The sequence below is a fragment of the Bacillus rossius genome, chromosome 1, assembly GCF_032445375.1.
Source record: "Bacillus rossius redtenbacheri isolate Brsri chromosome 1, Brsri_v3, whole genome shotgun sequence".
In the NCBI taxonomy this organism is placed as follows: domain Eukaryota; kingdom Metazoa; phylum Arthropoda; class Insecta; order Phasmatodea; family Bacillidae; genus Bacillus; species Bacillus rossius.
Window position 1 is genome coordinate 243,873,361 of NC_086330.1, and position 13,577 is coordinate 243,886,937.

At 43.7% G+C, this 13,577-nt stretch overlaps 1 protein-coding gene across 1 annotated transcript in view; it reads left to right on the forward strand.

Moving 5' to 3' along the window:
- Positions 1 to 10,882: 10,882 nt before the first annotated feature.
- The window catches only part of LOC134527431 (protein regulator of cytokinesis 1-like), a 236,415-nt gene continuing 233,720 nt past the window's right edge, over positions 10,883 to 13,577 (forward strand). The window contains exon 1 of the mRNA XM_063360107.1: positions 10,883 to 11,053. Within this exon, the coding sequence (XP_063216177.1) occupies positions 11,037 to 11,053 (17 nt within the window). The 5' untranslated portion in view covers positions 10,883 to 11,036. The remainder of the gene's footprint in view (positions 11,054 to 13,577) is intronic.

Genomic DNA, 13,577 nt, shown 5'->3' on the forward strand with positions numbered 1-13,577 from the left:
GGCAGCGTGCTGGGCTACTCCCCTGTTTTGGTGAGTGATAATTCGCGACCCCCCATTTTTTTTCCCCTTTAAATTTTTTTTTCCGGGCATTTTCTGCTCTATAGACTGCCTGTATACCAGTTCTAATCAGGTTTGATTTGGACTGTTACAGACAGGGTTCGATGACGGGGAGAGATTGATTGCTCTCATCTCGTGGCCACCCCCCCCCCCCTCTTTTCTGTTCCGTGGGTCACTTCGAAGAAACGCTTCTACTACCCGACGTGATCGTTTGAAGACCCCGGGTGGTAATGTAAATTCAACATTTCCCCCTTACCTAGCTACGAACTATCCTAACCGGATGACCAACCTACCAGCGACCAGTGTTTTTCTCAAGAAAATGTAAAACAAATCGAACTAATTATCAATGTAATCATCGGATCCATCCAACTTTGGGTGTGAAACTCATAATGCAAATGTTTATATTTCAAACTAAGAATGTAAATTGGTTTAAGTAAGTGCAGGCCGGCCTATTTTCGTTTTCCTTTTGTTAATCTTTGAAAATTGTTAAAACCTTTAGTATGTATGTTAAAATAATGGAAATAAGATAATTCTTCAGGGCAAATAAAACAGGGAAACTATAGATCAAGTTAATCGAGTAGTTTTTATTTATTGATTATAACGACCCACCAACTTCCTCCTTGCTTGTTACAGGAAGTTCCTAAATTTTGTTTGTTCCCCAACTCGTGCCGCCTCTGGTAAATCCATTTATTTATTTAACTTATTTTTTTTTGTATCCAGCAAGTTTCCAAGGCTCCTTTTAATTAATTCAACATTATTCAATTTAGTGGCACAAGGGGTGTTACAACTTGGTAGCAGAGCGTGGTTACCTTGGTCTATAGGCATACCTGAATAATATAAGCATGCCTAAATTAAAATTTAAAGTACAAAAAAATTTTTTTTTTAAATTAATTTTTAATAATAGCAATTTTGTAATAATATTGTAAACTGATCGCTGGTACACCCCCTAGTTATAATGAGTTAAATTTTTTAAATTTATATTGAGTTTTAAATTCCCGTGTGGACTTAGGCTAGCGCGTAGCGCGCGAGAGGTCCTTCAGCCAGCCACAGCTGTTGTCCCTGCCGCGGCGCAGCCGCAGACACACACAAGGCCACAGACACCCCTCCCCCGTCCCTACATGCCGGTTATCTCTCACGGAGCACGTCCGTGGCTTCATGTTCAGTTCAGCGCCCTGTGCGCCCTGTGCGACCTTTGTAGGGGTGTCCAACTGTAATCTCACCTGGAACCTTACTTTCCCAGTAGCGCGAGACGAATGCCCGCGACGTATATTTTTTTTGTTTTTGTCCAATTAAGCCTGGACCATAGCAAATTTTTACGTGAGCAACTGTTCCGCTCACATCCTTTTCCCGACAGCCACATGGGAGCTGTCATGTTTGTTTTGCTCCTCCCCCCCCCCTCCTTCTTCGAGCGGCCTCTGCCGCCCGCTTATCTTCGAGGGGTGACCACAGCTGACATCTTTGTCATGACGCCAGGCTCTGTTTATCTCCGCCCGCCGTAGTTACTTTATGACTGAGAGTCAAATAAGTTTATAGTTTTCCACTGTTGTCCCGCAGTAGTCAGCTAAATGTGTTTAAATTTAAATATTAAGTTTACATATGAACAAATAACTATAAGTTAAGAGTACTTTTTTAGGCTACTAACGCCATTACTAATAAACACGCACATAATATTTAAATATAGATTTTAATTTACATATCAAGGGCTCCCCCCCATCTTAATAATGATTTCAAACTATACTGAAAGGCATTTGCTTTATAAGAATTTCACGTCTTACTTTATTAAAGTAATAATACTTGAAAACATAATATAGTGATAAAATAATAATAATATAATCAAGCATATTAAAATACGTATTTCCCTACGAGGTGACTAGTCTCATTGTAATGTTTATAGTAATCACAGAGAGTGGTGAAATCCTTTCAACCTCCAACGAGAGGTCCACTAAATTAATTTGGGTACGTTTAAGCATCCCGTCTCTAGGCTAGCACACTCTATGTAATTTAAGATACTTTAATTTTTAATTTTTCCAGATGTAAGTTCAGTCTTGAACAAGCTGCGTGCCGTAAATTGTTTTATTTTTTTTAACTTAGTAATACTTCTCTGACAGTCTTTTTTAATCTTCATGAATTTTGTTCGACGATTTTATCTATTTAATTTTTGATTAAGTTCAATTTTTTTTTAATAATCATAATTCGTAAATTAAGCAAGAATAATGTTTGTAGTTTGTTTTAAATTGATTTAGCGTTAAAACCTTTATGTGTTTATTTCTTTATTTTTCCTTGTACGTAAATGTGATGTACAGCGACGTACATAGATTCTGAACACAGAAGCTGTCACATCTAGCCATTTTTTTTGTTTCCTTTGCATTCTACCCCCAAAGCTGTATTTCTTTCACATCGCTATCGATGATATGGTTTATTTAAGTAAGAGCTACGTGACTTCCAGACGGCAAACAGGTTTCTTTTATGTGTTTTTTTTTTAAAAATAGGAGCTAGGTCAAGCTAGCCAACGAGCAGCGCAAAAGAAGGGTCCTACGAGCCAACGAGCCGAGACTCGGTCCTCTAGGTGAAAAATCCTATGATCATAGAGTGTTACTGGGTTAGATCCCCAGCACTCACCTTTGGACGGCCTATGTTCAAACCCCCTCTCAGGCAGTGTGAAACCTATCAGCAGTCATGGAAGATCTAACCGCTCCATGATAATTTATAACCCTTTTGATTGATAATTGTTGGTTTATTGCATTTTACCTTTCTTTAAATAATTTAAATTTGAGTGCGAAGAGTTGTTAATTTATTATTTTGTTTGCAGAAAACTTTTAAATAATAAATATTAGTTAGTTATATTGAACATCAGAGTTGTGTGCGCTAAAATTTCTAACTTTGTCGAATATTTAATTTTTTTAAATTCATTCATTCATACGGATTGTTGATCTTTTAGGGTTCCAACCCCGATAATTTAAAAACCCGCCAAGGGAATCTTACCCTTAGGCCCTGTGTCACTCTGGGACTGAGGATCTGTTTTACCTTCGGGGAAGCAGCAAATTTGACCGTCTTCTCCATGGCCTGATTGTGCAGGGCAAAGTCCCAATGCCTTCGGCCTTTTATGGAAAGACAATTGTACAGGGGTTCTATTCCCAAATATATTTTGTAAGTTACGGGTTACCATACCCATTTACAGGGGTTACAATCCCCATCAGTCACTGAGTGCTCAAGGACGCATTTCCCTTGTTTCGGCCTCAGTGCTTTTCGGCCCGCCTCACAGCGCCCAACTTTAGAGTTTTGTCACGTGACACCATTCCCAACATCTGAGATCAACTTTCCTCATTACATCATTCGTCGTTAAGTGTTAATTAATTATAATATACCTTCGATTTGATCAAGATGTTTTTTTTTATATGTAAGTAGTTTACTACAGTAGATCCTGGTACAGGGTAAGTTTCTGGAACCCAGGTTTTTGGTGGCTCAAGTGGGCCACCCTGACTCCGTCTTTCAGGGGGGAAGTATGTGCCGTTAAGTAGTAAATTCGACACGATATATTTTAAATTTTTATTATGATTTTAAATTTTTGTGTGGAAATTTTATTTGCTCTACTATAGTGTAATTTTAATTTGTTAGTCCGGTGTACTCCTCTGAGTTAAACTTTGTCTCAGTGCTCTGGAGCCCCTTTCCCATCGGCGTATCGGATATTCTGCTGGCCTAATCCCTGACTAGCAGACAGCTTACCATTTCCCCCGCCTTCAGTCACGCCTCAAGCCTGTAATATCATTTCTCTTCGTGCCCCTAACTGCAAAGGCAAGCTTGTAGCTTGCAGGCGACCAGTTCGCAGAGACGAGCTGAGATTCGCCTTTTTCATCACGTCTTAGTGTTATATTCGCCCCTCTGCAGCCACGACGGGGCGTAGTTTCCCATCAGCGTTGCATTTTACCCCACCTCCCCCCCTTCTCAGTTCCAAGTAAGACCAATGACCGGTCGTAACCCCCTGGGCACCGGTGACCGTTCTCAAGGTCTTCTCGCAAAGGCGAGTGCGCCAAAACTGATCACAAGCACCACCTAGCGACCAAGTCGCGCACTTCTCCGCTAGCCTACCCTCCAGGCCGCCAGAGAGCAGCACCTGTTTTCCCTTGAGTTATATGGACGCCGTGCGCGAGTCGATTGTTTTCAACTCAGACCTCGCCGACAGAGTTCTCTACGGTCGCCCAGTGTGGCCAACATCAAGACTCCTGCTAGAGTTTTTTTCTCCGCCCGCGTTCGGGCAAGTTCGGTATTTTTCGGCGGGCCAGACCCCCCCCCCCCTTCCACCTGTTAGAGTCGGTGGGCACTTTTAATTACGAGACGTGGTTTCCCGCGACACAGATCAACTCGCGTCCCGTCTGCAGACAGACCTCCATCGAGTATCAGCGAATCTGCAAGACTTCACCCGGCCGCTAACGACGATGTAGTCGCCTTGTATAAGGGATGCTATCCCTCAAGTCATTACTAATAGATTAGTCTGTCTGCATAGTTTAGTTATTTGCCTTCAAAATTTTTTGTTCTTTTAATCGCTATTATGAAGAAATCATACGCGTCCTGCCGCGCAATTCGCGAGCTCCAGATCCTGGCTGACTCCACGACGGCAGCGTGCTGGGCTACTCCCCTGTTTTGGTGAGTGATAATTCGCGACCCCCCATTTTTTTTCCCCTTTAAATTTTTTTCCGGGCATTTTCTGCCCTATAGACTGCCTGTATACCAGTTCTAATCAGTTTTGATTTGGACTGTTACAGACAGGGTTCGATGACGGGGAGAGATTGATTGCTCTCATCTCGTGGCCACCCCCCCCCCTTTCTGTTCCGTGGGTCACATTCGAAGAAACGCTTCTACTACCCGACATGATCGTTTGAAGACCCCGGGTGGTAATGTAAATTCAACATTTCCCCCTTACCTAGCTACGAACTATCTTAACCGGATGACCAACCCACCAGCGACCAGTGTTTTTCTCAAGAAAATGTAAAACAAATCGAACTAATTATCAATGTAATCATCGGATCCATCCAACTTTGGGTGTGAAACTCATAATGCAAATGTTTATATTTCAAACTAAGAATGTAAATTGGTTTAAGTAAGTGCAGGCCGGCCTATTTTCGTTTTCCTTTTGTTAATCTTTGAAAATTGTTAAAACCTTTAGTATGTATGTTAAAATAATGGAAATAAGATAATTCTTCAGGGCAAATAAAACAGGGAAACTATAGATCAAGTTAATCGAGTAGTTTTTATTTATTGATTATAACGACCCACCAACTTCCTCCTTGCTTGTTACAGGAAGTTCCTAAATTTTGTTTGTTCCCATCTCGTGCCACCTCTGGTAAATCCATTTATTTATTTAACTTTTTTTTTTGTATCCAGCAAGTTTCCAAGGCTCCTTTTAATTAATTCAACATTATTCAATTTAGAGGCACGAGGGGTGTTACAGTACCCGTGGCCACTGGACTGTCTACGGTATCCACTGGTCTATTTCATCCCCACCTAGCACAGTTGTAGGTTTGGATGAGCTGTACCATGGAGTTCCAGCCGAGCACCACATCGACATCGTCGAGTTGATAAGGGCTCATTCGTAAGTGTTTGCAGCTGTGGACCAGTTACGGAGGACTACAATCACAGAGCATTGCATACCCCTGGTGCCCTATACCCCTCCGTTCCAGAAAGTGTTCTGGTTCGGACCCCGTGAACAGGATGTTATACAGGCGCAAATCGAGGAGATGCTGGCGAGTGGGGTCATAGAACCTAGTAATTCACCTTATAATAGTCGTATCGTAATGGCCACCAAGAAAGATGGAACACTGACATTTTGCGTAAATTTAAGAGCAATAAATCACCTCACCATTCCGGCACCACCACTACTAATCAACATCATGGATGTCCTTGCTGGCTTGGGGAATGCCACCATATTTTAAAAGCTTGACCTCAAGTCGGGGTACTGGCAAGTGCCGGTATGCCCCGCCGACCTACCCAAAACAGCCTTTACCGCCCCAGATGGCAGGTGCTTCCAGTTCTGCGCGATGCCGTTCCGCCTGATGGATGCTCCTGCGACCTTCCAGACCATTATGGTCCGTATCCTGGATGGCTACATCAGCAAGTTTGCCCAAGACTACCTGGATGATGTGATCATCTGGTCATGTTCGTGGGAGGAAAACGCACACCATCTGGCCTTGGTGTTTGAGCGGCTCGTCAGGCACATTCTGACGTGCGCCCCGAGGAAGTACCACATTGGGGTGGAGGAGATCGAGTTTTGGGCCATATTGTGGACGCAAAGGGTTGCCAATTATTGAGGGCAAGCAGGCACCCAAGACACAGAAGCAGCTCCAGAAACTCATGGGGCTGTTGAATTGGTTGAGGTCATTTGTTCCCCACTTCGCCTCGATAACCGTGCCCATGACTGACCTGCTTTCACCAAAGCACAAATTCTGGTGGACCCAGGCCACCGACCAGGCCTTGGGCCAGGTAAAACAACAGCTCAGAAACTGCCACACCCTGTCGCGGCTGCTGCCGGACGAAACACTATTCGTGCAGACCGATGCCAGCCAGGAAGGCTTGGGGGTGGTGCTGTACCAGCTGGATGGCCTAGGCCAGAGACGTATCATCGAGTACGTGAGTGCCAAGTTTGGCCCAGCGGAAAGACATCAATGAGTAAGAGTGCCTCGCTGTGGTGTGGGCACTAAAAAGATACCGACACTACCTCGAGGGGCGCCCCTTCATTCTCCGCACGGACAGCCAGCCATGGCTGGATTCCGTGCAGGAGGGCAAGTCCAAGTTCACCCGGTGGGCCCTTCCCATCCAGAGCTTCCACTTCACAGTGGAACATGTTCCCGGCCGGGAAAATGAGGTCGCTGACGAGCTTTCCCGGCACCCGGACCCCAGAACCATAGTCTACGAGGACCAGGGGTGGGACAACCTCCTGCCCCCAGTTCCGATTACCAACTATTCGGACCCGGCCCCCGACGATGCCCTACTGTACACGCTGCCTGGGCCCAGCACACCGGAGCTGGCCACCTCATTCGCCACCATGACAGAGCTGGTGGCTCATGTGCATGACGCCCAGCAGGACAACCCACAAACGCGAGCCCGACTGGCCGAGTGTGGCGACCAATCATTTACCCATCAGCGTTGTCTCGATGGCATGCTTCAGACCCGTGGTGCTCGCAGAGGAAGCTGCTGGAGCATTCATGCCCCTCTGCTGCACGACCAGCCAACCTGCTGTTCTTCCATAGTCATGAGCTGGCGGGGCACCCTGGGGCTGAACAGACTCTGCGAGAAATCCGCAGGATGTTCCACTGGCCGGAGGTCACGGCAGATGTCAAGCGGTTCGTGCATGAGTGCCAACGCTGCCAACAGTGTAAGGCGCGTCGACCTGATGGCGTGGAGCAGGAGGTTCCCCGATGCCCTGACCACCCGTTCCACGAGGTGGCCCTTGATATTATGGGCCCCTACCCACGCACCTCCCGGGGAAAGTGGTTCATCATTGTAGTCACTGATGTGTTCACGCCATGGACCGGGGCGTTTGCTGTCGCAAATGTCAAGGCGGGAACAATCGTTGCCCTACTGGACCAAGAGGTGTTCCCACGGTATGGATATTCGCGAGTGCTGCTCACCGATAATGGAGTCCAGTTTGCGGGTCACGGCTGGCAAAGACATGTGGGCGGTGGGGGGTCCATCATCACACCACCCCTACCAATCATCCCAGATCAAATCCCACTAAACGCCGCAACCAAGACATTAAGACCCCGCTCCGTATCCGCCTTGATGAGGACCACACTAAGTGGGACATTCACCTCCTCACCCTCTTGTAGTGTCTCTGCTGGCGCACGAACAAGGTCACGGGCTATTCTCCAGCTGAGCTGCTCCAAGGTCACAACTTGGCATTGCCAGCCGAACTGGGCATCATTCACACAGAATAACCTTTCCTGGTAGAGGATCTACGGGCTGGGGCACGCAGGCATCTGGCTCAGTTTCTGGATCATCGAACGCCCCAGTCCTTAAATCCACCTCTGCAGATCATTCCAGGCCAGTTTGTGCATGTAAGACTCCAGCATCTGTCGGGCAGGGGCCGTGGGTTTTGCGCGGGCCTCGCGCCCAAGTCGTCCGAGTCCAGGTAGGTGGTGGCTCGCTTGGGGACGACCACTTACCTGGTGCGGCAGCCGAATGGCCGCACGGCCAAAATACACCATGATGCATTGCGGCAAGCCACGGTCCCGATGCCGCAGCAGCCGTCAACTGCAGGAGCAGCGGATGGTTTTACAGACCAGGACAGCCCCAGTGACCAACCAGAGACACCACGGGGAGGCCGTTGTGCCAATTCTGACCTGATACCCTTAGACACCGACCCTGGAAGAAACCACTGCAGTAGGGAAGGAAGGAGATCGGACTCACCTCATGTGCCGACGAACTTTGGCGACGAAATGGTCACGGGCAATACTAACCCAGCGGGTTGCGAGGTTTCTTTAAACCCCGAAGCTCCAGTATTTTCCCAAGAAGCTACGCCCACCCAACAAGCATATGGGTATGAGCCCAACGGTTTCACCATGGACCACCTGGATGAGCTTGCTGACAGGCTGGACTCCAGCGATGCCAAAAACTCTGTCATTAACACATCCCTGACCCCAATCCCTGATGGAGAGGACCCTGAGTTACCAGCCATTGACACCATCCATAAAATCGTATTCCCCGAGGAAGTAATGGAAGGGTTAAACGGGGATGGTTGCCACCACCACATAGGTTATCCACCTGAAGGGCCCTGTGGCCCCGAGGAAGGAGTCATCATTGAACTCCTTGATGAGGTGAAGGAAGGGGACAGATCCCCACCTATGTACCCAGACACCGCCTCGAATTCCCAGGTTCCGGAAATAGCCCGCCGTTCCACTCATCACCACAGGCCTCCCTCCTATCTGCTAGACTATTGGCCATGGGTACCCACCCAGCGGGTTACTCTTACTTCTGCCCATGGGACGCCAATATGAACGTCCGAGTGCCCGAGTGTTAATAGTGAAATGTGTGTGATCGTAGCATCAGGGAGCAAAATGGCCTCGGGGAGGAGGGGGGGCATTTGACGTCGTCCCTCCGGCTCGCTGAGGCCATTATTGCCCGTTGATGCTTCAGGCTTGCATGTGCGCCGGCGCCTGTGCGCGATAGTGTAACAAACGTCCTTTGTATAGAGGGGAACGCCCTGCAGAGTCACCACCATAGCAGTGATGTGTCTTTTCATAAGGGTTTTGTTTATGTAATTATGTGAGTGTGTAAATATCTATTTGTGTTGTTGTGTACCTGTAGATGTGTTTACTGGGCGACTGAGTCGCGTCTCCCCACCTGTGACCATGTGGGCTCCACGCACTCGCACACAAAGGGAAGAGGGGGGATTCATTTGCGCGCGGCAAGGGGGAGGTCGCTGAGACATCGCGGAGCGTGGCTGGAGCAGTCGCAAGAGTGGGATGAGAGAGTGCGGTCGCAAAGTTGTAAGTGAGAGTCGAACGGACACTGTCAGTCGTGTCACCGTTGTCACGTCCACGTCATTCGTATCTTCGTCGGTCATGTCACCATAATTCGTGTTGTCAGTCACGTCACCATCATTTGTGTTATCAGTCACATCACCGTCAGTCACGTCACCATCGTTCGCATTGGCAGTCACATCACAGTCTTTCGTGTCACCATCATTCGCGTCGGCAGTCACATCACAGTCTTTTGTGTCATCGTCATTCACATCACTGCCAGCCACATCACCATCATTCACACCACGGTCAGTCGCATCACTGTCGTGTCATCACCAGTCAGGTCACTGGTAGTGTCGTGTCGCGCTCAAAGTGCGTGGAGCCAGGCCTCGCCCTGATGGACTGTCACAGATGGGAGCCGTGACAGCACATGAACAGTATGTGACGTGTGCAGTAAACACAACTTAACGTCATAAACTCTTTTATTTCACCCGAGTTATGGTAGTTCCCTTGCCATGTGGCACATACCCTCTCTGCCAGAGCAGCTGGGCAGCGACTCCAAACCACGGGAACGGCCCTAACGTCGACAAAACATTTCCACCAAATTTAGTTGAAGATTTTAGGAAAGGTGCCTTGATTTCTACTCCGAAGCTTCTCAAGAAATGCAAAAGCGCCTACCTTTGGCTAAACCAATTTTTAAGGAATTGGCATTTATTGATCCCAATGTAGCTTTACATTATAGTGGGAGGGATCTTGTACCAAATATCGTAAATCTTGCAGAATTATACAAAACTTCAGTTGATTTGACTGCTTTAAAAGTAGAATGGCAACAACTACCTCATTCTTTTAGTGACAATGAAAAAACTGAATTGATAAAAATGCTGGTAGATACAATGTAGTACAAAATTGCTGAAACATTAGACTTCAATAATCGGAAAATATTTCTCAAACTTCACAACACAAAATAATTGTATGACAATGACGAGGAGTCTCCTCCAGGAACAACTCACATATAAATATTTCGGAAACAGGAAACATACTGTTAATTGTGACTTTCATGTTTTATTTCTTGTGATCCTCATGTTAATTAACTGAATATTTAATCTTCGTGTTTATTTCTTCAGCTTATTCGTGTAAATTAAGTGAATGTTTATTTTTTAATGTACGAAAAAGGTGAATTTATAACTTGTAAATAATATTAACAGTTATCAATACCAAATATTTGTGTTATACCAGTGTCCGGCGATACCGGTACATAATTTTAGCACTAAAACATAAACGCTCTGTGAGAGGAATTTTAGAGGGGATTTTCACACTCCTATGAGGGAAATAAGGGAATGTTTGTCATCAGATGCGGGAATTTGTAACATAACGACCTGGCATCACTGGTTCATGTTTGAAAAGTTTTTATGCTTTTGGCGGTGAGAGAGTTAAATTGTTTTTGGCAATATATGATTTTTAATTGTGATTTTAGTCACTCACTCTCAAAGTTATTAATTAATTTTTTGGATTACTTTGGTTTCAAAAATGTCTGAAAATCCATGGTAAGATGTTTCGCTTTAATAACCGTTGCCTGTTATTTTGTTTATGCATTTTTTTTTCTTGTATGTTATTTACTTTGTTTTCAAGCATTGCAGACCAAACGTTTAGTGCATATGTTTGAAATTTTAATAGTAATCGTTTAGAACATTGCTATGTGATATTGTAATTTAAATTTTCAGTGTTGAATAAGGCTGAGCTCACACGGAATGACACGGCTCAACACACCATACTTTCCGTTTCGTTTTTTCTTACCAAATTATTATATTGTGAAAATGGCCTATTATGTTGGTTAGCTACATAAAAAATACTTCAAAACAATGTGGACGTTTGGTTGAGTTAGTATAGCTACATAAAAAACACTGAATTCATTTGATTGGTTGGTTAGGTCAAAATAGTTAAATATATAATTGGTAATTCCTAAGCAACCATTAAAAATATTTGACAGTATTTTTGATGAATATCTTTCTGAATGGGTGGTGGTATGTGTTCTTTTCACTTAATTGACATAAGCTAACTGTAAAGCTGGAATCACAATGCCTCGACGGGTCCGACACGACAGGCCCGACAAACTGTCGTGCAGCATCTCAGCACGACAGATTTAAAAGCGTAGGGTCACAATACCAACGACAAAAATAACCCGACGATTTACAATTTGGCCTTCGCAAATCGTGCCAAGCTAAATATTTCAATTAAAATACATTATAGAATGCGCTAAAAACAAAGTGGGCTCTTTTATTTATAATTGACAGTTGAAGTGCAAAAAAACATTTAATCTGCGATACGAAGTAAGGTTAAGTTGATTGGTAAAACAAAGAGTAGTTTATTATAGTTACAAGGAAACAAGATAAAGATATGTCAGTGAGGGACAGAAAAATACTCCTGATGTTAGCTGTGCGAAGAATTAAAAAGAAACGAAATGTTAAAATATGGATTCTAAAATAACGTCTTTAACCATAAACACGATGATATCTGTTTATGTTTATACAAACAGACTAAGGCAAGCTACAAATTTTTCAAGTAAATTCCGTGATTGCTTGCAATACATGGTACAAACTGAAGGAGCCAGTCTTCAGGACAAAGTCAAAGTTTACTTGATCATTTTTTGGGCTAATACAGATGACTGTGATCAAAAAATTCTAGTTGAAAGTTTCTAAACACGAAAAAGGTTTATTATAGACATAGTAGTGCCTGGATCACAGCCATGAAATTCTTTATTTGCTCTCATCAAAATATTATTGAGTTATGCCCAACACACGTCCTCTTGGTACTTACAAACACTGACAAGGCTACACACAATTTTGTGCCTCTCAAAGGAAGGGGCAGGTGTATGGCCTCACTACCCAATCCCAAAAACATAGCAGTATATAAATTTCCTAACCCATATAAAATGGCTTTTCCTGTAAAAATTACAACAAGAAAAAAAAAATCTTTTCTAATTGGTTGTTGCAATAACGTGATAAAATTACAGTCTCTCCTGGGATAGGACATCTGCCGATTTTCCCATCACAAAAATACATGGAAAATATCAGCCAATCATGGCGCATGGCAACGGCAACAGCACTCTGACTAACTTCAGTCTTTTCGGTAAATATTTACTTGGGCGGTATTTCCGAAAAAAAATGTTAAAAATCCGAAAATACCTTTATTTTATGCTCTTCAACTTCCTCTTTTCATTAAAAGTGGCGGAGGTAAGAAATTCCAAATACTTTAGGAGATATCGAATTTTTAAATTTCATCATATGTAGTTGAGCGGTATTTCCGAAAATAAATGTTAAAAATCCCAAAATACCTTTATCATATGCTCTTCAACTTCCTCTTTTCATTAAAAGCGGCGGAGATAAGAAATTCCAAATACTTTAGGAGATATCGAATTTTTTAATTTTGCAATACAAGACCTGTGGAACCATTCGAGCGGCGCCATTTTTGTTATTTTGCCGTGTGTTCGTGAATACGTGAATCGTGAATGCGTAATTAATAAAATGGTTGATTAGGTCAGGTCAGTTACATTATTAATACTTTCAAACTAAGCCGACATTAAAAATTATTTTGTGAATTAATTTTAATGGCTGTTTAGTTTTAAAATATTTATAATGTAACTGACCTGACCAAACAAACCCGTACAAAGGGTGAACAGTAAACTAAAATGGTCGATTAGGTCAGGTCAGTTACATTATAAATACTTTCAAACTATGGTGATATTAAAAATAATGTGAATTAATTTTAAATTATTTATAATGTAACTGACCTTACCTAACAAACCCGTAACAAAGGATGTACAGTAACAACTCACGTAAATTTTTTTGTTACTTATTACTTGCGCAACAATATCAAAATAACAAATAAGACTTTAAAATTAGAAACGTTAAAAACTCACCTAAGTTGGAGGCGGTAATTAAACACCGTTTTAAACAATAATTGAACTAAATAATCACGTATTAGTTCATTTGAATTCTGGCCTATCACAAACAATCACGTGACATCATTATCCAATAAAAAAAAATAGATACTTGTACGTAAACAAGAAAC